We start from the raw sequence: 25,428 nt of genomic DNA on the forward strand, positions 1-25,428 counted from the left end.
ACTAAATGTGTAGAATAGTTCTGAAATGCATTTTCAAAGCACCTAATAATCCCAAAAACATAAATTTAAAAAGGGCAACAAAAAAGATAAAGTATCAAAAATAAACCTCTCAAGAAATGAGGAATATCTATATAAAAAAAAAAAATCTCTAAATGCTCCAGAGGGATACAAAAGAACAGTGGAGCAAATGAAAAGACCCACCATGATCTTGAACAGGAAGCCTCAAAGCATAAAGACAGCAATTCTCTTTAACCCTGACATCGAACATGGATTTAATAAAAATACTAACAGGATTTTGCTGTTGTTGTTCTAGGCTTTAGACCTTAAACCAATTTTGAAGTTCCAGTGGCAAAATAAGCAAGAACCATGAAAACTTTGGAGAAAGAGAGTAAAAACAGAACTAATCCTACCAGATATTAAAGCAACAAACTATAATTATTAAAACAAATGGCATGTGAATAGATAGATTAGTGGAACAGCAGAGAAAATCCAGAAATAAGTCCAAAAACATACAGAATTTAGGAAATGATCAAGTTGGCACCTCAAGTTCAAGGGGAAAGGATAGATTATTCAAAACATGGTGTTAGGTCAAGTTAAGTGTCATCTAAAAAGACAAATTTGTGTTCATATCTCATATCTTTCATTGAAATAAATTTCAACTAGATCAAAGATTTTTATGTGAAAAAAAAGAACAAACCATAAAAGTACTACAAGAAACCAAGTGAGAATTCTTTGTTTTTTAAGATTTATCTATTTTTATTTTAGAGAGAGAGAGTAAGTGTGCGAACGGGGGGTGGGGGTGGGGGCAGAGGGGCAGGGAGAGAGAGAATCCTCAAGCAGACTCCCTGCTGAGCGGGGAGCCCAAGTAGGGCTCAATCCCAGGACCCTGATCATGACACCTGAGCCAGAATCAAGAGTCGCACACTCAACTGACTGAGCCACCCAAGTGCCCTAAGAAACCACATGAGAATTCTTATGTTACCTCAGAACAAGGAGTATCTTTCTAATTGTGACATAAAACTAAAATCATAAAAAAGATCGTTAGGTCTGACAAATTAAAATTATTTTCATGCCAAAACCATTACAAGCAGTCAATTGGCAAAGAATGCACTAGAAAAAATATTTATAACACCTATAACAAAAAAAGGTTAACTTCTCAAATGTATAACATATTCTTACAAATCAGTAAAAAGGACAAAGGATACAGACAATTCAACAGAAAAGGAACTACAAATGACCATTAAAAAGATGCTCAACCCTATTCACAATAAGAGAAAGGCAATTTTTCACCTATTGATCTGCAAAGATCAAAAGCTTTGATAACACTGCGTTGGTGAGAGTATAACGCAACAACACTCTTTCCATCACCAGCACAACCTCTGAGGAGAGCAATTAGAAACCCCACTCACAAACGCACGGACCTTTCATCTAGCAACGTCTTTTCTAGGAATTTGCCCTTCAGACATATTCACACATTTACGAAATGATTTATGTAAAAGGTTATTCATCTCAATATTTTATGAAATAGCAGAAGACTGTAAACAACCCAAATGTCCACCAACAGAGGGCCGTCTAAATAAATTATGGTCAACTAAAGGAATTCCATGAGGCCTAAGAGAAAAACGATGCTTACATATTTTAATATGAACTCATCTTCAGGATATCTTGTTGCTATGTACAGAAACAACAAATTCACAATCCTGGTTGGTTGTGGTGGAAGAACCAGGAACTGAGAGGAGTAGGGAGAAGACTTCATTGTTTATTCATCTGTACATGGTCCAAATATTGAACCATGTGAATATACTTCCTATACAAAAATGTAGTAAAAAAAAAAAAGCCCTATTATTTGTCATATTTTATAGATAAATAGACCTCTCAAAGGACTGAGGAGCCAACAGAAGTAATGAAATGCGTTTATATACTCTAATTCTAAGGAATGATCAATATGAAAATTCAACTTTTGTTTTAGTACCTAGTGTTCCAGAACTTCAAGAAAAATATACAAAATCTTCTGTAACGAAATTATTTAAAAATATTTTAATATCTAATAGCATTAGGGAATAAAAGTTAATAATTTTAAATGAGAAGCTTCAGATAACTCAAAAATTTTGAAAAACAAATATGGAAATGACAGATCACAGGAATCAAACTTTTGGTATAGGCAATTTAAAGCAATACAATAATACAAAAAATAAGACTAAAAATATTCATTTTAAAAACATTTAGCTACATCCATGAGAGCAGTGTGTAGCCCTAAGGAAGAACCATACTAACTGCTTCATGAAATTAAATTTCTGACCTTGACCTTATCAACTTGTATTTAATTAGTCTCCAGCTCCTCAGGATTTTAACCCTGACACGTCTCCAATCCATATTCTTCCGCCAATGTCCCAGTGAAAGCTTTCCGTAGGCTCTTACGCTAAGCCAACTGGCCACCACGGTTCCATTCCTACATACCCTTCTCATTGCCACTGCTATTTCTAGCATAAATCTGACGGTCCCAATCACCACCTTGCTTTAACACTTCCATTAGTTACCCAAAGCTCAAATGTTTTCATGTGGCTATTCTTTTTTTCCTTCCCTTCTTCAAAATTCTTTTCCCCCCAAATGTGGAAATTGCCTTTTTTTTTTTTTTGGTCCTGAGCTGGGCATCTGACTCTAGCCAGGCCAAAAACAGTCCATGCCAGAAATTTTGAGTCAGGACTGACAATCTGTTCATTTGTCTTTGAATGCCTGCAGCACACAGAAGTTCAGAAGCAGTCAGTGGCCACATTTTCTGCCACCTGAACTAGAAAAGGGGAGAGAAATCCAGTTATGAAAGAGAGAAAGAATGAAGATGTGCAGAGAAGCTTAAGCCCAGAGTTAGGAAACTGAGTGCCCAATCCCAGCTCTTCTTGGAGTCCAGCTGCATCCCTGTCCTTGGAGTCCCATAGGACGAGTCCGACCCTCTCAATAAATACCCCCTTAGTAGGCTGGTTCAGAGAAGAGTTTGATTCCTGTACCCAAGTCAGTCCTAATCCCCCCTCGTATATGGCAACGTGGCAGCTCAACCACAGCCTCTCTTGATAGCCTCACTTCCCATTATTCTGACCAGCTAGCTCTTCATTCCCCTGTACTCACACCCCTGCATCAAAGTCAAAGCATGACTCCATGCTCTGTGCTCATTGCCCTAAGTATTTATCTCCTTGATTACATTTACCATATTATGTTGCAGAATTCCCACTTGTTTATATATTATTTTGTAAGTTCTTCAAGGACATCGTCTTACTCATTTATGTAGCTCACTGCCTAACGCAACTGGAAAACACATGGTGGGCACTAGACAAATGTTTGATAAATCAGGTTATTCCAATTAATTAATTCTTGCCACACAGGCTCTAGCAAATTTGCCCTCAAAAGACTTAAACAATTTCTCCCAAATCGGAGGGGGAGATGAATCATGTATGGACTCTGAGAAACAAACTGAGGGTTCTAGAGGGGAGGGGGGTGGGGGCATGGGTTAGCCTGGTGATGGGTATTAAAGAGGGCATGTATTGAATGGAGCACTGGGTGTTATATGCAAACAATGAATCATGGAACACTACATCAAAAACTAATGATGTAATGTATAGTGATTAATATAACATAATAATAAAAATAAAATAAAATAATAATAAAAAAACTAATGATGTAATGTATGGTGATTAACATAATAAAATAAAAAAAGACTTAACCAACTTATTATCTTAATGTCTGATTAAGAAAGCAGTCTTTCATGAATAATGTAATTTTGTGTTTGAGCAGAAGAGTAACTAACATGTGAAATAAATGGATGGGGCAAAGCAGTATCAACTTCTGGGGCCCAAACTCCAATCCACACTCCTAAAGGGCCCGAATCAGCAACATGAAGGTAGAAATTGCGATCTTAGACCTGCAACGTAATTCCTTCTCTTTATTGTCATACATTTTATAATTATTCATTTTGTTAAACTGTTTTACCTCTAAATCTGGAGATGTCAACCACTCTTACAGTATTTCTGTTTGCCCTGAAGTACTCTTAAACAAGCTGATTACTCAGCCACACAAATGAAAAATCTACCCTTATCATCTAATTTTAATATTTAGGTTTTTTTCAGAAAAGTTCTTTAACCCCAAATGTATTTCCAAATAGATTTGTTTGTTTGTTTCTAACATATTATACATTACCTGGAAGGCAGAGGGGAAAAAAGATGTTTTTGTTTTACCCTGTAATCATCCTAATAACCAAAGGGAATGAAACACAGTTTCTTTATGGCAAAGCTGGTTTATTGAACTTCATAAGGGAAATGTTACAATGACACTATTCCACAATGAAATTATTTAACTTTAGATTTCATGAGGAAACATATTAGCAATATACTGTCAATAAAGCATTGTCATTAATAGCTAACTATTAGATTCTGGATTAGCTTCCTTCGGTTGTTCTCAAATTAAGACTGTCCCAAAAGATACCTGATGTTTTCAATTAAGGATCACAATTAAAATAAATTCACACAGGAGTTACAAAATGTGTGACTTGTGCTTTAAAAATTTATAATTATTTGTTTGATGGCCACCATTCTGGAAGTGATTTCTCAACAAGGGAGTGTTTTATAAATATTCTCGAAAATATCTAAAACCTTTATCCCCATTCAACTGATAAGTATGTTTTAAAAAATAAAAACATGTAGAAAAAAATTAAAACAGTAAATCATGACAAATGAGATACAAAGATTTTTAAATTAATAAATATTAAAGTGAAAAAATAAGTTCTTTCACAGAACTGTAAAGGATACCTACATTATGTTCTTATAAAAAGAAACAGTTAAATTATTTTTTTAACCATTATTAACAGGACTTAAAAACATAAATGTGCTTGGAAGGTTTGTAAACTTTCTTCCCACACTTTAGAAAATGTTTTAAAAGCAACAAACAGATTCCCTTCTTTAAAAAACTGTTACACCCACCACAATTAGCACAGTTGTCATTGTTTTACTACAAAAATAGTTACAAATCAACAATTTAAATTCAAACCATTTTTAATTCTAGCATGATAGGAAAATTGGATTAATCTCCATAAACACAGATAAAGCCAACTTGTTTCTCCTTAAGCTCTAATATTTATAACTGAATAATTATTTCCTATAATTACTTCTTTCAGTTCATTTAATAGCATTACCTTGTTTTTATAATTAAATTATCCAATTAGGATCACCATGACGATTAAACAAAACTCCTAAACTAGATTAGATTACATATCTGATTTCCTACATTCTGAAAATATTATAAGTATAATCATCTTTTGGCTCAATTACCTCTAAAATCAGGAATCACACCAATCTATCAGAATTAGTGAATGTGCACCCTTCAGTGAAAGTTCATGGCTTACGTTCCATTCATGTAATAGCTTTGTATACAAGCTTACTATTTTCTATGTGCAAAGTCTTAAATTCAAAATAAACATACTTAGGGTAAGAAACTTCTTCAACTATTCTTTACACCACTGAGGGAGATAGACAAGGTATTTCTCAATATCTACTTTATTTTTCATAATGAGGAGGAATAGCTTGTTGTGACCATAAAATTTAAAGATTTTAAAAACTGATACACTGTAACACAATACTATTACAGAAATATATGTAGACTCCTAGGAATTAGAGGTACACCTTCAGAGCTACAATCCAAACAGAAGTTGATTTGTTAATTCAACCTTTAGTCATTAAATTGACTGACTGTGGGGGACAGCAAGAGGTACTATGCCAGATACACAGCTTGAAATTACTAAAAGCTAAGAGAACAGGTCTCCTGTGGTAGCCAGGAACTACATTTACTTATTTTCCCCCAAGTTACAATTCCTCCAATGCTTTCAATTGGTTTTTCACTAAAGATATCAAAATAAAATATAAAGCACCTTATTATGTCACTTCATTTACATTAAAGTCAGACTTGCTTTTGCATATTCTAATAGAATTTAGTAAGAAAACAAATTATTTTTCTAAAAATAACAATGACTTCTGTAGATCTGATATACTGATTAGAAATATCAAGCATCTGGGATCACTGGAAGTCATTCTTTATGCGCTGAGAACCAGAAAATATTCTATGCCTTCTCCCCACACTGGAACTAAATAGAGTCTTGGCTCTCAAATGTACCAATAATAATGCAATTAAATACATCAATAATACAAAGACAGAACTCCAGGGAGAGGCAAATACCAGTTTTGTCCTATTGAGAACACTTCCCATTCAAAGGACATACCTAGTAAGTATGTCCTAAACCCTTAATTTTTTTTTTAATCCCAGAACACAGGATTGAGCAGTCATTTACTCCTAAAATACCATCGTGCTCTCACCTGAGGCCTCCTTCACTGGGCTCTCAATGGGAAGATGTTCTAATTCATCCTATCTTTACTTCATTTTTAACCTCATGTGAAAACCAGCTTTTGCCCTGTGTTGTCACAATGACAAATGTAACTAAGTAGATACAAAATACAAAAATTAGCATGACAATGATAAATAGTAAAATGTCAGGATGATCCATTATATTTGAGATTAAATCTTATGACTTATCACTGTCATACTTCAAAAGCATTTCTTTAGTCAAAATTAGATAGTATAATAAAGACTGTTACTTAGCACCAGCATGTCATTGCAGGCTTTGGTTCAGGCTTCAGAATAATTCCGTTATCAGGGGGTTGACTAAGCATTAATGGTTTGTGGCTCTTAAGTTTATGAGCCAAGGTCATAAATATAGCTTCCACATGGTCATTATCATTGGGGTTTTTCGCAGAGGTTTCAAACAAAGGCATACTGTGTGTGTCAGCAAATTTCTGTGCCAAGTCTGTAGGTACTTGAAGGGCACTTCTCAAGTCACATTTATTTCCAACTAGAATCCGTGGTATGTCACTGGCTAGCAAATGTTGTTTGCATTCTTCTATCCAAGATGGCAGGCTATGAAAACTAGCCATGTTAGTCATATCATACACGAAGACAACGGCATGGACATTTCTGTAATAATGCTGTACCATGCTCTTTCTAAATCGTTCTTGTCCTGCTGTGTCCCATAACTGGATCTGAAAATGAAAAGACAAAACTGAAAATTTCATTCCAATTATACATATTGAAAATTTTAATCAACCCCGCATGGTCTTTAGTACTTCTTCACTTAAATTACTTTGTTCTTGTCCATAATGCCTTTTCAGTGTAATTTATGAGATCCAGACTTCATGATACTATAGTTACCTCATAATTAATACTAGTGTCAGAACAAATATTTCAACTCAGCACTTAAATTTCAGTAAGTTAAATTTGTTTGGATGAAATTACACCTCAAAAACTGATTTTAGGGATGCCTGGGGGCTCAGTCAGTTGGGTGTCTGCCTTTGGCTTGGGTCATGATCCCAGGGTCCTGGGATCGAGCCCCACATTGGGCTCCTTGCTCAGCAGGTCGCCTGCTTCTCCCTCTGCCTGCCGCTTCCCCTGCTCTTGCTCTCTCTCTCTCTGAAAAATAAATAAATGAAATCTTAAAAAAAAAAAAAACCAACTGATTTTAAAATATTAAATTGCGGGCGCCTGGGTGGCTCAGTTGGTTGGGCGACTGCCTTCAGCTCGGGTTGCGGTCCTGGAGTCCTGGGATCAAGTCCCGCGTCGGGCTCCCTGCTCAGCAGGGAGTCTGCTTCTCCCTCTGATCCTCCTCCTCTCGTGCTGTCTCCCATTCTCTCTCTCAGATAAATAAATTTAAAAATCTTAAAAATAAAATAAAATATTAAATTGACACGCCTGGGTGGCTCAGTCAATTAAGTGTCTGCCTTCCACTCGGGTCATGGTCCCAGGGTCCTAGGATTGAGCCCCACATCGGGCTCCCTGCTCAGCGGGGAGCCTGCTTCTCCCTCTCCCCCTGCTTGTGTTCCCTCTCTCGCTGTCTCTCTGTCAAATAAATAAATAAAATCTTTAAATAAATAAAATAATAAGTAAAAATGTATCAGGTTTTAACATACATGTTAGGTATCTAATTGCTTTTTTTTTCCTTTAAGATATTATTTATTTAGGGGCACCTGTGTGGCTCAGTCGGTTAAGCGCTTGCCTTCTGCCCCACCCTGCTCTCATGCTCTCTCTCTCTCTCTCAAATAACTAAGAGAGAGAGAGAGTGCGCACAAGCAAGGGGAGTAGCAGGCAGAGGGAGAGGGAGAAGCAGGCTCCACACTGAGCAAGGAGCCCAACGCGGGGCTCGATCCCAGCACCCTGGGATCATGACCTGAGCTGAACTGAGCCACCCAAGCACCCCCAATTAAGTGTCTAATTCCTGTAAATTTAATTACTATATGCCCTTCTCTACCTTCCACTAGACTAACTTAAAATAGTAGACTTAAGACACATGTTAGGAGTCATTAGGTCTAGTCCCCAAACATATACACACACACATATATATATATATATATATATATATATTCTATGAAATCTATGAAATCCCCCTTGAAAATCTTAAAAGGCTAGAAAAATCACTTATTTAACCTAAACATCTCTACCAACAGGACTATTCCAATATCTCCTAACTGAAATATGGGGGGAGGGGGCGCTGAGGAAAATAATATCTAAAGGTAAATATAAGTCATGTGTTATGATTCTCTTAGAACACTGAATTCCCCTGCCTTTGTTTACTTCCTAAAAAAGTTAAGTGATAAGGGTGGAAAGATTAGAGGTAGATGCTTAGATAACTTTTGACCTAAAGACTTGTACTATTTATATAAATTCAGGCTATGGACTGGAAGCCTCAACTGGTGATTTTTCACAGAATGACACAGAAGTAGAGGGAAATGAGAGGATCCTGTAGAGGGCCCACAAAAGTAAGTAGGATAGGGCGCCTGGGTGGCTCAGTTGGTTAAGCGACTGCCTTTGGCTCAGGTCATGATCCTGGAGTCCCGGGATCGAGTCCCGCATTGGGCTCCCTGCTCAGCAGGGGGTCTGCTTCTCCCTCTGCCCTCTTCCCTCTCGTGCTCTCTGTCTCTCATTCTCTCTCTCTCAAATAAATAAAAAAAATCTTAAAAAAAAAAATTACAAAGTAGGATATAAGATATAAAGTGCTCAGTATATGGCAGCACATGGTAATTACTCAATTAAGATGTAATAAATGAATAAATACATTTTTAAAAATGTGATTAGAGATGAAAATATTGATCACCAATCTCTTCCATGGTACCTGAATTAAAAAAAAAAAAAAAAAAGTTTTTTAGTAATCTCTACACCCAGTGCGGGCCTTGCACTCACAACCCCAAGATCAAGAGTTGCATGCTCTTCTGACTGAGCCAGCCAGGCACCCCCATGCTACCTTAAATTTTATCAGCTCTGATTTTTTTTTTTTTTGGTAGTTCTTTTTAAGACCAAATTTCTCCATTTTCTTAATATTCTCCCTTTCTTTCTAATTAACATAAACCAGATTCTGCTCCAGACAGAGAATATAAAATACTATACAAACTTGATCTCTCAGGCTCTCCTGGAAATAAGGGAGGCCAAATGACATAGTTCTAGCCAATAATTGGTAGACAGTCTTTCAGTGGGGTTTTCCGGGAAAACTATGGATATGTGATTTTAAAAAAGATAGAGCATTTGGCACGTGCCTTTTACACCTCTCTCACCCTACTCTTTCTGCCTGGAATGGGATATAATGACTGGAGGTTCAGCAACCATCTCATGAGCATGAAGAAGGCCACACACAAGAATGGCAGAAGTCTACATAAACCTGGAATCCTGCTGACAGGGTACCATCACACAGACTGCTGCCTCTGGTCTCCTTATAACATGAGAAAAATAAAACCTCACACCATATATAAAAACTTATTCAAAATGGATAAAAAAACTAAATTTAAGAGCTGAAACTATAAAATTCTTAGAAGAAAACATAGGGATAAATATTTGTGACCACTGAGTTAGACAATGGTTTCTAAGATATGATATTTAAAGCATAAGCAATCAAAGAAAAAATAGATAAACTGGACTTCATCAAAATTAAAAATGTTTGTGTTTCAAGGAATATTATCAAGAAAGTAAAAGTCAATTCACAGAATGGGAGAAAATACCTGTGAATAATATCTGATAGGGGTGTACCATCCAGAATATTTAAGACCTCTTATAACTCAATAATAAAAGGACAAATAAACCAATTTAAAAACTGGCAAAGAATCTGAATAGACATTTCTCCAAAGAAAATATACAAATGGTCAATAAGCACATGACAAGAGGCTAAACATCATTAGCCATCAAGGAAATGCAAATCAAAAACAAATGAAATACCACTTTACACTCACACCAGGATGGCCATTAAAAAAACAATAAAGATGGACAGTAACAAGGGCTGGTGGAGATGTAGAAAAATTGGAATCTTCATACATTGCTGGTGGGGATGTAAAATAGTGCAGCCACTTTAGAAAACAGTTTGGCAGTTTCTCAAAAAGTTAATCAGACTATGACTTACCCACAAAAAGGAATAAAGTACTGATACATGCTACAACAAAGATGAACCTCCAAAATACACTAAATGAAAGAGGCCAGACATATATTCTATGGTTCTATTTATATAAAGTACCCAAAATACAGAAATCCATAGAGATAGAACACAGATTTGGTGGTTGCCAGGGCTGGGGGATGGGGAGACTGTTGAATGGGGGAGGGGCTTTACTTTGGCGTGACTGAAATATTTTAAAACTGGACAGAGATATGGTTATACAACATTATGAATCTACTGAATGCCACTAAATTGTTTACTTTAAAATAGTTAATCTTATGTTATCTGAATTTCACTTCCATAAATTATTTAAAAAAGAAAAACAAACAGAGTTGCTACATGACCCAGTAATTCCACTCCCAGGTACGTACCTGACAGAACCGAAAAGATGTTCACACAAAAACTTGTACCCAAATGTTCATAGCAGCAGTATTCGTAATAGCTAAAAGGCAGAAACCAGGGGCACCTGGGTGGCTCAGTTGGTTAAGCGACTGCCTTCAGCTTAGGTCATGATCCTGGAGTCCCTGGATCGAGTCCCACATTGGGTGCCCCGCTCAGCGGGGAATCCGCTTCTCCCTCTGAACCTCCCCCTCTCATGCTCTCTCTCTGTCTCATTCTTTCTCTCTCAAATAAATAAATAAAATCGTTAAAAATAAATAAATAAAAATAAATAAATAAATTTTTTAAAAAGGCAGAAAGCACCCAAATATCCATCAACTGATGAAGGAAGAAGCAAAATGTATGTCCATATAATATTGTTCAGCCATAAAAAGGAATGAAATACTGATACATGCCACAACATGGATGAACCTAGAAACATGATCTTAAGTGCAGGAAGCCAAACACCACAGGCCACATATTGTAAGATTCTATGTCTGTGAAATGTCCAAGATAGGCAAATCCAGAGACAGAAAGTAGACAGTGCCTGCCAGGGTTGAGGGAAGGGAAGGAATGGGGAATGACTGTTAAAATGGGCATGGGGTTTCTTTTCGGAGCTCTGGAATCAGAGAGTGATGAGAGTGAATATACTAAACCTTGTGAATATACTAAAAACCACTAAATTGTATATTTTAAAAGGGTAAATCTTTTTTTTTTTTTTAAAGATTTTATTTATTTATTTGAGAGAGAGAGACACAGCGAGAGAGGGAACACAAGCAGGGGGAGTGGGAGAGGGAGAAGCAGGCGCCCGATTTTTACTTCTTTAAATGATTGGGGGGGAAATCGTAAGAATATGATTTCATGACAGGTGAAAATTATGTGAAATTCACATTTTAGTGTTTATAAATGAAGTATTGAAACACAGCTATGCTCCTGTGTTCACATACTGTGCTTGCTTTTGCACTACAGTGGCAGAGTTGAGTAGTTGTGACAGACACTGTTAGGCCCACAGAGCCTAAGATATTCACTATTCTGACCCTTTACAGAAAAAGTTTGCTGACCCTGCTATAGTGCATAGATGAATCGTTGTCCTAGATTGGGGGAAGACTTATATATCTAAAAAGATGACCATTAAAATCAGGCAATGAATGAGTGCCAAGTTATTGTTTGGATGTGGATGGAGGAATCATTTGTGCTTGGAGTGCTAGGTGAGGTTTCACAGAGGGAAGGCAGAGCTGAGAGGGCTTTTCTGAAGAGGACCATTAGCAGGATACTCCAGCAGGATCAGAGGTTCCTGTGGAAAGGTGGCAAGTGGGAAGAATTTGAAGGCATTGGTAGCAACATTTGTGAAGAGTTTGAGAAACAAAGCTAAAGAGTCTAGGCTTCATTTTGTATGCTTGGTAAAAAGTCCAAGTGTTTTAGGAAAATAAATGTGGCAGCAGTTGAGAATGAATCTAGAGTGAGACTCAGTCTACCCCTTGACCTGGTTTTCTATCTACATTCTCTCCTTTGGTAGTCTCTTGATGTCAGCTGTCAGTCCATGAAGATAACTTCCAGATCTTTGTTTAGCCCACCTCTCTCCTCATCTTACTCTGCATTTCCTACTATCTTCTGGACATGGCTATTTGGATATTCCCTCCTTTGCCTTGAATGTCTGAAGTGAGTTCATCTTCCCTGGCAAATCTGCTTCTCCTGTTTCTCCCCACATCGCCCAGGTTGTCATGATGGTGTCCTCCTTATCCTCAAGGCCTTGTCCCTCTCTTTTGTACCTAAATCGAGCTGGTTCTCTACATGCATGATTCTCTCATCCATCCTTTCTTCAGAATCCTAGTTCAGGTCTTTCTTACCTCCCTGTGAACTGTTGCAGCAACTCAACTCATCTCATGCCCAGTACTCAGTGAGCCTGTTTTGTACATTATTGCCAAAATGCCAGATTAGTGTTCCACTTTAGGGAGATTAATGTCCCCTGCCTCAGATGCCCTGGGTATTTCTCCATTATGTTGTAAAATTCCAACTTTTAAAAATTAATGTCGGACTTCCTTCATCTTGCTCCAGATTGCTTTTTAAACTTTTTTTCCCATTAATTTCCTTCGGGTACCCTATAGTCTAGCTGCTTATTTGCCGATCCCTATGTTTCTCCTTGCATGCCCCACTCTGCCTGGAATATTCCCTCTGCTCAAATTTCACCACATGTAATTTTTCCTTATTAAACTCAGTGTGTCTATCAAAAATATCCCATCCCTCCTTCTCCATTCTATGTATTCCTTCTATAAACCCCCTCCAGCACCTTACCTGAGCCTTTAAATGATCTCTTAACTCACTGTATTATGTAGGTGTCTCTACCTCTTCTATTAAGTCTTTTTCAGTCTTACTTAGAGCAGGATCCATGTCTGGTAATGCCTTGGACTTCTCTGAGTAGCTCAGTTTCTAAACTAGGTAGTGCTAAGGGGATACATATCAAATGTATGGAAACAAGGAGATCAATTGGTAGGCTACTCTGGAAATCCAGAATTGAGGTAATAAGGGAAACTAATGGAAATTTGATAGCTGATCATTTGGGTTAATACCTTTATCATTTTCAGTCAAGCAAAAACAGTATTAAGTCCGTTTAGCCAGATCATTTTTCATTTTGGTCATAAAACTACTAAAAGAGATTTCATCAACAATAAGAATCTCCTGTTGGGATTTAGCAAATAGCTAGGTTGCCGTCTTTGTTGGAACTTCGTATTAGAATTTAAAGTTGAGATTTGTGAAATATTATTGAAGTATACTTTGTGTTGTCCTTCTAATGTGTAAAATGGGAGTAATATCTATGGGAGCATGTATTAACCATTTTTTTTTTTATAAAACATTGTTAAATTGGGAAAAACTGCTCTGAAAATACCTCCTAACTGAACCAAAGCCATGTTCCTGTGCCGTCCTTTCTTTGCTGAGTCTCTCTCTGCTCGTCCCCAGTCCCCTTGCCCTAGCCTCAGTGTCCCATGCAGGCCTGAAGGTTGCAGACAGCATGTCTGTGTGCCTTTGCCTGAGCCTTCACTATTTCAGCAATTCCGTCAATGAAATTTTGAAGCATCTTTTTAAATACTCCTTTGTGGGACACCTGGGTGGCTCAGTTGGTTAAGTGTCTGCCTTCAGCTCAGGTCATGATCCCAGGGTCCTGGGATCGAGTCCCACATCGGGCTCCCTGCTCAGCAGGGAGTCTACTTCTCCCTCTCACTCTGCCGCTACCCCCCTGCCTGTGTGCTCTCTCTCTCTCTCTCTGACAAATAAATAATTAAAATCTTTAAATAAATAACCCTTTGTAAATGCCTCATTAACTTAGTAATTACTTTTATGGCTTTATGATGTAAAATTTACTATTTCATACCTCTTGTTTCCTGCAAGTCTTAATAAGGATAGAATGCATAGTTCTGAACAGGACTGATGGAAAACCAAGTATTGTTGAGTCCATCCCATCCTAAAACAACAAATGAATGAACGGTTTTCTTAGGGATAAACAGCCTCATCATCACCACTGTTATTGGGGACTTTCACAGTTCTTTGAGGCAGGTTTAAATTCTATGTAATTATTATTTTTTTTTAGAGTTTAGTTTGTTTTTATAGAAAAAGTGATTGGTTGTTGTGGAAAACAGAAAAGTAGAAATAAAAGGGGAAATTGCCTGGGGCGCCTGGGTGGCTCAGTCGGTTGAGCGACTGCCTTCGGCTCAGGTCATGATCCTGGAGTCCCTGGATCGAGTCCCGCATCGGGCTCCCTGCTCGGCAGGGAGTCTGCTTCTCCCTCTGACCCTCCCCCCTCTCATGTGCTCTCTCTCTTTCATTCTCTCTCTCTCAAATAAATAAAATCTTTAAAATAAATAAATAAATAAATAATAAAGAAGTAAAAATCATTTGTAGCTTGCAGGCCATATAAAAACAGGCAGCAAGCCATATTCGGCCCTCAAGCATGGTTTGCCAACCCCTATGATGTATCATAATTCTTTGTGACTAACAAAAATGTCATCTTTCCTGCAATTACTCATTAAATATTTGTTTTACCAATGGGGGAAGAGGTGTCCCAATTATGTTCCTTTAGTTAATATTAATATCTTTTATTTAACATGGCAAAATGTCATACCTCTACAATTGATAAGTAAGCAATCCCAATGTTCAAATAGAAACTGCTGACCCCTAATGAGAAGATGGATTAAATGCAACATGAGGCTTTAATTATTCTGTCGGTGTCTGCCATTGTAAAATGCTTGTATGAAAGGAATATAGCTAGTTATGATGGGGATACACATACAAGGAAGGAGCATAAGAATTAGGGTTGAGAGTCTTAATTTAAAAATCAAATGTGTTTTTATTTAAAGAATTCATTTTATAATTTTGTTCAACTTCCAAAATTCTGCAAACAAGATTTTCCTTTTTCAACCATACATATATAGTACTTAGGAACAGATGAACAAATATAGACTTTGCTACATTTCATAAAACATTTTAACTGATTCTGAAAGGGCACTGCCCTAAGACATGCTTTCTGAAAAACTTACAGTCCACAATTAAAAATATTTAACACAGGGCACCTGGGCGGCTCAAATGGTTAAGTGTCCAACTCTTGATTTTGGCTCAGGTCATGATCTTGGGGTGGTGGAAAAGAGCCCCGAGTTGGGCTCCCCGCTCAGTAGGGAGTCTGCTTGAGATTCTCTCCCTCTGCCCCTCCCCCCACTCACGTGTGTGCATGTGAGCACGCATTCTCTCTCTCTAATAAATAAATCTTAAAAAAATTTTTAACATAATATCTCACTTCTACCAAACAAATAAAAATGTCCAGAATGTCATGTTGTTACTAAAGTAACATAAAGCTTTCCAGCTTTCACTTTAAGATGAAAAATGAAAAGACATGTCATTTCAGATTAGGCTAAAAATTTTCCAAAGAGAAAATACTTATGAACATTTCAGCAGCACTTAAGATATATTACAGGTTAACAACAAAAAAGCAGAAGCAGGACATGGAATAAAGCTCTTCTATATTCAGTTTTTTTTAAGATACTAAAAAAGTTTTTTTTTTAAAGATTTTATTTATTTATTAGAGAGAGAGAGAGCAAGAGCGCATACTTGGTAGAAGGGGCAGAGGGAGAAGAAACAGCAGACTCCCCGATGAGCAGGGAGCCCGATTGGGGGAGGCTTGATTCCAGGACCCCAAGAACACCACCTAAGCTGAAATCAAGAGTCAGATGCCTAACTGGACTGAGCCACCCAGGCACCCCTAAAAATAGTTTTTAAAAAAAAATGTCCTGGGGCACCTGGGTCCTGAGATCGAGTTTCCCATCCAGCTCCTTGCTCAGCTCCTTGCTCAGCTCCTTGCTCAGCGGGGAGTCCGCTTGAGATTCTATCCCTCTCCCTCTGCCCCTCCCCCCACTCACTCACTCTCAAATAAATAAATAAATCTTAAAAAAAAAAAAGTCCAATATATAATGTATGGCTGTTTTGGAATGTCTTTGTTTCTTAAAACTTTGTGAAAAAAACAATGTCCAATATAGTCATGTCTTTTTCTACTACAGAAATCTCGGAATATTTGTTAGTCTTTTCAACCACAATAAAAACCTTTCAAGTCTTAAAAGTTGGAGGTACCAGTCAGGTGCCTGGGTGGCTCAGTCGGTTAGGCGTATGCCTTTGGCTCAGGTCATGATCCTGGAGTCCTGGGATTGAGGCCCACATCAGGCTCCCTGCTCAGCGGGGGGCCTGCCTCTCCCTCTCCCTCTGTGCACTCTCTCGCTCTCTCTCAAGTAAATAAATTTTTAGGAAAAAAAAAAAAAGTTGGAGGTACAAATCAATGGCTAAGGCCTTAGAAGAAAAAGAAACTCAGTATCCAGGTCTCTACCAATCAAACAGGTTAGGCTAAAGCTCAGAAGGAATAATCCCAGAAAAAAAATATTTTCTCCTTACTGCTCTCAATCAGAACAATGAACTCTGTGCTCCCAGATTCATCACATTTATGGTTCTGGTTTACTTATCACCTCCAGCACTTACCCCAGTAGTTAAGTAGTCAGCTTAGATACTGGACATGTTTTATATTTTTTCAATATAAGGATCTGTTAAATTTGCAACTGATTCATCTGAGATGTTCAAGTACAAATGGCAACCCATAAGTAGGTAAAGGAGGAAAATCCCAACTCCTCCTCTGCCTCCATTCCCTCTACTTATTTCTTTTTTTTATTTTTTTTTTAAGTTTTTTTTATTTTTTATTTATTTATTTGAGAGAGAGAGAATGAGAGAGAGGTCATGAGAGGGGGGAGGGTCAGAGGGAGAAGCAGACTCCCTGCCGAGCAGGGAGCCCGATGCGGGACTCGATCCAGGGACTCCAGGATCATGACCTGAGCCGAAGGCAGTCGCTTAACCAACTGAGCCACCCAGGCACCCTACTTATTTCTTTAAAATCATGCTTTTAGGGTAATTTCTCTCACCTTCAGCTGTCTGCTTATGCCCTACTTTACCTCTACTTCACGCTTTGGGTGCACAGCCATAGAAATGATGGTGCCAAAGAGGGATAATGATGTTAAGCCACCAAGGAAGAAGAATCTTCTTAAGATTACCAATTATGAACCAGGTGCTTCATATATGTTCTCATGTAATCCTCTCATCTAATCTCATCTAATCTCATATGGTATTATCATCCCAACTTTTTCAGAAAAGAAAAAAGTCTCTGAAAGATTAAAGAACCTGCCTTAGGACTAGAGGAACCAACTACCCCAGTTCACCTGAGACTGAGGGGGTTCCTGGGATGTGGGAATTCTAGTTTTAAAACTAGGAAAGTCTTGGGCAAAATTGGTCACCCATCTAAGGACACACAGCCCATCCTTACCCTTTCGTAGGTTCAAACTTGAGCCAAGTCAGTTGGGCTCCAAAGCCCATGCACTTTCTCCCAGGACTCCTGCTTTTCCCAAACTAACCTCCTTTTCAAACCTCAGAAGCCCCTTTATTTCCCTCACCCTCAGGATTCTGGGCCTAACCTAATTCTGATGAAAAAGATTCAGTCTCTTCTTATTCTGTCTTTTCCTCTGTAATATATACAGATCTTTCTTAACTCCTTAATACAGAGTACCCAAGGGACCACCACTGGCAGCCTGAATGGAATGATAAGATTAAAATAAAAACTAAAAGGTAAAAGGGCCTATAGAAGGCTGATTTCTTTTCAACCCTATTTCTCCTTTACATCATTAGCATTTAAACCCCTTTGGGGATGGGGTGGGGGAGGACGGTGGTTGGAGAACTAAAAAATAAATTGTTCTTGCCTCAAAGATGTGAGGGTAGGAATGAAGAAATAAGTCTGCTTTTTCTCCCACAGGGGGACTGAGGTAAAGATGAACATCTTAATCTAAAGCAAAAAAGTAAACACTATAAGGAAGGTAGAGCTTTTCCTGGGGTCTGTATGTTTTAAGGGGTAGTATTAGCCAGTGGCTGCAGACTTAGTGGTGGTCTGGAATGAAGAGTGTGTCTAAGGTTTATACCAGCACAAGGTCTCACCTTGTCACCGATCCTCATTTTCCAATGTACCCATTCCAACCCCTCAGAACCCTAATCTTGGCCTTGGGCCTACTACCTTTTCCACTATAATTGAGTCCCTAGTCTCAGGAACCACCAATAAGAATTAAGAACTGGGATAAGGTGGCGCTAAGAATGTGCTTTCGGCAAACCAAGCAGGAACTATTCATGTATAGAATGTTTCTGCAGGAAAACAGATTTTTCTAAACAACTCAATGTCGTACAGAAACTTCTGAAGCAAAACTGCATGCAAGAGAACACCTAACTACTTCCTCAAAGGCAATAAGGTTTTACTTCCACAGTATCAAGGGCAGTGCTCAGACAATTGTTTAATAAATGATATTTATTAAATGTTTTCCACGCTTGAGAAATTCCACTGTTTTTCCTTCGGCCTTACTTCACTGACTCCCAACACATAAGATACTGCCAATGAGTCCATGGATACCTTCTATACTCTGTGCTACTCAATGTGTGGTTCACGGACTAGTTGCATCTGCATCACCTGCGACCTCACCAAATTAGAATCTGCATTTAAAAAAAAAAAAAAAGTTGCCCGGGTAAATCGCGGGACATTAAAGTTTGTGGAGCACTGCCTTATAAGTTTGCTATATATAAATCCTTCCAATCCCCAGCTCCCATCTCTACATCAGCTTGAGAAAAGACGAAGCGCACACGTTGCACAGGGCCAGCGATTAACCTACGGTGGGGCTGGGACCTGTCATCCCAAGGCATCCTTCCTCCGTGACAGTCATTCCCACCCCCGCTCACCTTGATGCGCTCCCCATCTATCTCCACAGCACGTTCTCGGAAATCCACCCCGATAGTAGCCTCGGTGCGGTCGGGGAAACGGCCGGCGCAGAAGCGGTAGGTTAGGCACGTCTTGCCCACGTTGGAGTCACCGATCACGATTATCTTGAAGATACGGGAGCGAGCCGGAGGCAGAAATACTGAAGCCCCTGACACCGCACCGCTGGACGAGAAGCTTGCCTCGAGAGACGACTCCATCTCCGTTCTCCGGACCCGCCCCAAACTGAGGCGGAGAAAAGCAGACGTGGAAAGGCTTGAGAGATTACGCCACCTCGAGCGAGCGCGCCCAGCCTGCCGGCTCGGCTGCGCAACGTCGCAGGAGCCACCGCCCTCCAGCCCAGCAGCGCGCGTGCGCACCTTCCCGCCCCCGCGTCGCGCAGGTGCGGCGCCCACCAGCCGCGTCTCGCTGCTCCTCCCACCTAGCCCGCGGCTCCACCCCGCCGTCACTGCCGGCGGCGGCAGTCTACCTGGAAAGGTTTGACGGCCGCGGGGCCCGGCGGGGGCTTGACGGCGGGTGCGGAGGGCTAGCCCACCGAGCGGCCAAGCAGAGCGCCCCAGGCCCGGCACCCAGGCTGCCCTGGCCTCGCCACGTCCAAGGCTCCCGCCCTCCGGAGGAAGCCGCGCAATCACTCTGGGGGCGGGGAGAGAAAGACAGCTGAAAGGAAGGAGGTACCACCAGGCACTCTCTCGCGAGAGGGCCGAGGAGCCGCCTTAAACGGAGGCGTGTGCCTGGTGAGGGGCCGTAAGGTCTTCGGAAGGCTGGGATGTAGGGTTCGGCGCCGTTGTGAACGTTGGTGGGGGTTCCCCGGACTTGCAGGTGGAAGCGGGTTCTCTTGGCTTGCGGCCGGGGGCTGCGGGGTCGGCTGTGCCCCCTGCCTCCTCCGGGCCCTCTGGACCCCAGGAGCTGGGACAGCAACGAGGACTGTAGGAGGTGGGGCGTGAGGCGCCGCCGGAAGGCGCGGGACGCTGGTGGAGGCGAGCTCCGGGCCTTGCGGAGTTGGGCAGCCTTGGTCTTGGCAGGCTCTTGGTTGACAGTGAGCAGGTGGGAGGTCGAGGCCGCCTGCCGCCGTGGCACGGAGAATTTCCTAGGCGCCCCCTAGGCCATGTGAGGGTATCCGCGGGACTCTGGTGGTGCCCAGGGCTCGTCTGGCTGATGCCCCAGGCCCAAGAAGTAGAGCAGATAACATGTGGGCCGCTTAGGGGCATTGAACCGAGGGTTGTTACCAGACGGCCTCTCTCGGGAGAATAAAACCCGTTATGCCCTAGTTATGTCTTAATGCCTGGGTGACGATGGTGTAGCCGTTCAGTATTCCTGAGCGCACGCAGAAGTTGTCTTGGCACACTATTTGAGAAAAACATTAACAGATGAGACCACCCAACCTTAAAGAATCTTCTCTGGATTACCGTGAATTCTTCACGTGAAACCTACCATACATTAACTCACACAAAAGGTCCAAAATGTGCAAACTTTGTTTTTTTGTGAAAAGTTGTTTTGCAATAACAAGCCTGCATTCCTTTTTTCTGTTTGAGCAAATGGTTATGCCGCTTGTAAAGCCAAGGGCTGTGGAGAGGAGGACATGGTAGGCTTTAAATAGAGTGAGGGGAACAGTAGAGCACTAAAAGTTCTAGGAAAGGAGATAAACTGCTTATATTCCATTAGGTAAAATGAAAATGTAGTCAGAGGAAATTAATGGTAGAACCCAAGACTGCCCAGAATTAACACGAATTTGCGATAGCCTTAATATACAGTAACTTACGTTGCTGTAGAAACACTATACAGCTACTAATATAGCAAGTTATGTTAGGGGAAAAAATTTACTCACCTGGTTGAATGTGTATGCCAATTACATTTATTCCGTATCCTGTTAGAGAAACTAAAACATGGACTGGAAAATTCTAATTGTTTATCTGTGAGATTATTTCTATGAAGATTGATCATCCCGGATACTATTAGAGGGCCTTGGAATATATTCCTCTAATTTACTCTACCTATCCCATTCAAAGAAGCTGATGATTTAGGACAAAAACCAGTTGAAGAATTCAAAGCTCTGGATAATCAGGTAATTGCAAAGGATGAGTAAAAAAAAAAAGCATTAGCATCCTTGTACCCTAAGACCCTTTCTCTTGTGTAGTCTAGCATTTTCAGTTTAGCTCTTACTAAACTGTATCAGAAATTAATTTTCTTGTATGTTTATCCAAATCCTATTCATATGTCAAAAGTTTCACCTCTGTAAAGCTTTTCCTGATTACTTCAGTTCAGAATGTTCTTTGCTTTTTGGGGTATTGTTTATTGGTCTTTGAATACGATCTTCACTGTTTAAGGTTCATAATTATGTGTTGTGTCTTACCAGCCAGATTGTCACCTCTTGACTACTGACGGAAAGCTCACTGTTTTTCAGCTAATGATGAATAAATGAAGTGAGAAAATTTCTTGCATAAAGTTTGTCAATTTGAACTCTTTACCAATTATACACATTTCAGCACTACTTAAATAGAAGAAATACTATAGACACTTGACACTGTTATGAAGAGTTTTGTGTTTTCAGCTTGCAGTTTGAGATAGACTCTGTGTGACTGAAGTATGTCACTCTTCTTAACTGAATAATCCCAGAACCTCCAGGTTTGATACTTGGAGATTCTGCTACTGGGAAGAGTGGATGGATTATGCAGCCCTGTTCTGAGAATTCATTTTGTCCTTGGAATTCTTCACTAGCTGTCACTACCACTTGACCTCAAAGTATCAGCATGTTAACTTTTTCTTAATACTTTGCAACATAGCTGAGAAGAGACTAAATTTGAACTTTTAGCAATACAACTTCAACTGGAACATTATAAATGGTTTAGGGTACTTATTTAGGTTTATAGATTTATAATTTATTTAAGGTATTTATTTAGATGTATAATTAAAAATACTTTAATAGAAAAAAACAATATTAGAAACACAAAATAAGGGTAATCTTATGTACAAAGTATAATTACTTATTTTCAGCCTTTTTTTTTTTGCTGCAGAGATGCCACTTCCCTGTGGCAGAGGCCATTTTTGAACAGATCTTACCATGGAATAGCTCTTAGGCAATTTCACTCATATGTTCAGGACTGAGCATGGAGGACAAAGGAGAGTTCTCTTGCATGCCCAAATAAAGGTTTCTCAGTTTCAGCCCTGATGACATTTTGAGCCAGATAATTCTTTGTTGTGGGAAGCTGACCTGTGCATTGTAGGATGTTTAACAGCATCCCTGGGTACCACCAAATATATGTCAGTAGTATTCCACTCCTAGTTTTAACAAACCCTCTGTAGACATTACCAAATGCCCCTGAGGGGAAAATCTGTGCCCTGTCCCTGCTCTCATTGAAAACCACTGGCCTATATCTGGACTCTTCTCACAATTCTGGTTACCTGTCCATCCCAGGTGATAGTAGGAGTGCTCCCTTAAAGAGAGCACTCTTAATTCCCCAGAGAAGTACAGCATTGGTCTTATTGGCCTCTACCAGATTAACATACCACTGTGTTTAATAGTAACCCCAAATATCATAAAAGAGATATTACAGTATAAATAGTAGAGTTTTATTTTGGTACCTAAACAGTAAATTACTGTCATTTTATAGGTTAGCTTACTGAGTTTTACAATTAAATCCAGAAATACAAAACAGATCAAAAAAGGAAAGAGCTGGTTCTTTGAAATGATCAATAAAATAAATATGACAAAAATAGCAAAGATTTTTAAATCAGAGAAAAGATGTTAAGAATGAAAAAGGAGTTAAACTCAGATTCAAAGGGATTTTTTTTTTTTTTTAAGTAAGCTCTACACCCAGTGTGGGGCTTGAACTCACAACCCAGAAATCCAGAGTCACATGCTCTACTGACTAAGCCAGCCAGACGCCCCCAAAGGGAATTTTATTTTTATTTTTTTTTAAGATTTATTTATTTGAGAGAGAGAGAGCACCTGTGTGAGCACAAACAAGGGGTGGGGGGGACAGAGGGAGAAGCAGATTCCCAGCTGAGCAGGGAGCTCAATATGATCCCAGGACCCTGGGGTCAGGACCTGAGCTGAGGACAGATGCTTAACTGACTGAGGCACCCAATATAAGAGAATACTATGTATAACTCCATGTATTCATAAAAATATTTTATTGAGCACCTACCACATGAAAAACAGGCACTATGTGAGTTGCTAAAGATACTATGGTTAACAGACCCAATTTGTGGAACTTGTTTAACAAATACCAGAGAAAAAGGGGGCTGGCACCTCTAGCCCCTGCATTGTTTGAGCTTCTACTGTGTATCTTACATTATATGTGTTGTAGTATGATATTATTTGAAGGTAAACTGTGGTAAGTTAAAGATTCATATGGTAAAACTTAGAACAACAGCTACAGTCATAAAACACAGAAGCATAGCTAAGCAGCCAACAGAGAAATTAAAATGGAATACTACAAATTAGTCCAAAAGAAGACAAGAGGAAAAAGAAACAAAATTAGATTGAACAGATAGAAAACAATACATAAAAAATTAAATTAATTATAAATGGTCTAAACACTGCAATTAAAAGGAAGGCATCATCAACATAAAAGACAGGTTCAAAGTAAAATGATGGAAAAAGATATGCAAACAATAAAGCTGGAATATCTCCTAATGTTAGACAAAGTAGACTTCAGGAAAAGGAATTTGGCCTATCTTCAGGACGAGATAAAGAGGGACATTTCATAATATAAAAAGGTCAATTCATCAAGAAGAGAGAGCAACAAAGCTTAAAATTACATGAAGTAAAAACTGACAAAAGAGAAAAAAAATAGACAAATCCAAAATTAGAGCCGAGATTTCAACATCACCTCGGTATTTGATGAACAAGTAGATTTTTTTAAAAGATTTTATTTGACAGAGATAGCAAGAGAGGGAACACAAGCAGGGGGAGTGGGAGAGGGAGAAGCAGGCTTCCTGCGGAGCAGGGAGCCCTATTTGGGGTTGGGACCATGACCTGAGCCGAAGGCAGACACTTAACGACCGAGCCACCCAGGTGCCCCGAACAAGTAGATTTTTAAAATGTGTAATGATAAAGAGGACTTTAACAATATTATCAACCCACCTAACCTAATATACAGAGAAAATTACATCAAACAGTGGCAGAATACACATTTCCTTTTTTTTTTTTTTTTTTAAGATTTATATGAGAGAGAGAGAGCACATGAGAGGGGGGACGGTCAGAGGGACTCCAGGATCATGACCTGAGCCGAAGGCAGTCGCTTAACCAACTGAGCCACCCAGGCGCCCAATGCACATGGAACATTCACCAAGATAAACCACAAACTGGGAGATTTTTTTCCTTTTAATTCTTTTTTTTTAAGATTTTATTTATTTGTTTGATGGAGAGCAAGACAGCAAGAGAGGGAACACAAGCAGGGGGAGTGGGAGAGGGAGAAGCAGGCTTCCCGCCGAGCAGGGAGCCCGATGCGGGGCTCGATCCCAGAACGTGGGATCATGACCTGAGCCGAAGGCAGACGCTTAACAACTGAGCCACCCAGGCACCCCTTAATTCTCAATTTAAAAACAACTGAAAATTGTATAATTCAAGGTCCAGTCAGGAGATAGAAACCACATAGTAAGTTGGCTGTGTAATGTTTAATATAAACAATTATTAACTATGATGGGATTGCAGGAACAAGGGATTAGCTGGTACAAAGTAAAGAGAACTCTAAATATTATAGGGATATCAGATACAAGAAGCAGTTACTACTCCTAAGTGGAGATAGACTCCCCACAGCAACCCCCCTACACACACCCTGCCCCCAGCTCCAGGCTGAGATCTAGACCTTGTTACAGAGGGCAAGGTCCTGGCTTGGTGACTGGTAAAGAATTTGCTGTGGTACTGTGCCAGTGAAACATGATGGTAATCCACCCTTTGGAACTTGCTGAAAGTCCACCCTTTAGGGTGCCAGAGAAAGCTGTTCAGGGGTAGGTACCTTGCAGACGCCACTTTGCTACAAAACAGTCTGAAGGTGGATCTGGGGAAGCCGCTGTGTGCTGGAGAAATTGCCCATACCAGGAGCCTGGTGCCAGGGAAACCCCTTGCACTGCAGGAGCCGGGCACTAGGAAGCCAGCTGCAGGTACCTCAGGAGCCAGGCAAAGGAAAAGTTGTAGGCAGTGCAGGATAGGGGGTGCTAGAGAAGCTATGTGCTGGCAAGTGCCAGCCAAGAAAGCAAGAACTAGGAAGGAAAATTCTTTTCAGCA

General features: G+C 39.7%; 1 protein-coding gene across 1 annotated transcript; it reads right to left on the minus strand.

Moving 5' to 3' along the window:
- Positions 1 to 4,283: 4,283 nt before the first annotated feature.
- RAB33B (RAB33B, member RAS oncogene family) lies at positions 4,284 to 19,778 on the minus strand. The gene is made up of 3 exons (XM_021679339.2): positions 19,669 to 19,778; positions 19,163 to 19,424; positions 4,284 to 7,070 (listed from the first exon to the last, which is right to left on the minus strand). Exons 2-3 carry the CDS (start codon positions 19,397 to 19,399, stop codon positions 6,630 to 6,632), a joined length of 678 nt encoding a protein of 225 aa, XP_021535014.1. The 5' UTR covers positions 19,400 to 19,424; positions 19,669 to 19,778; the 3' UTR covers positions 4,284 to 6,629.
- Positions 19,779 to 25,428: the final 5,650 nt, after the last annotated feature.

Source organism: Neomonachus schauinslandi, chromosome 2 (assembly GCF_002201575.2).
Source record: "Neomonachus schauinslandi chromosome 2, ASM220157v2, whole genome shotgun sequence".
Classification (NCBI taxonomy): domain Eukaryota; kingdom Metazoa; phylum Chordata; class Mammalia; order Carnivora; family Phocidae; genus Neomonachus; species Neomonachus schauinslandi.

Excerpts from the sequence above, each read along its gene's own strand:
- RAB33B (XM_021679339.2), bottom strand. The coding sequence starts at position 19,399 with ATGGAGTCGTCTCTCGAGGCAAGCTTCTCGTCCAGCGGTGCGGTGTCA. Across the intron at positions 7,071-19,162 it reads TAGATGGGGAGCGCATCAAG|ATCCAGTTATGGGACACAGC; the intron begins GTGAGCGGGGGT and ends TTTCATTTTCAG.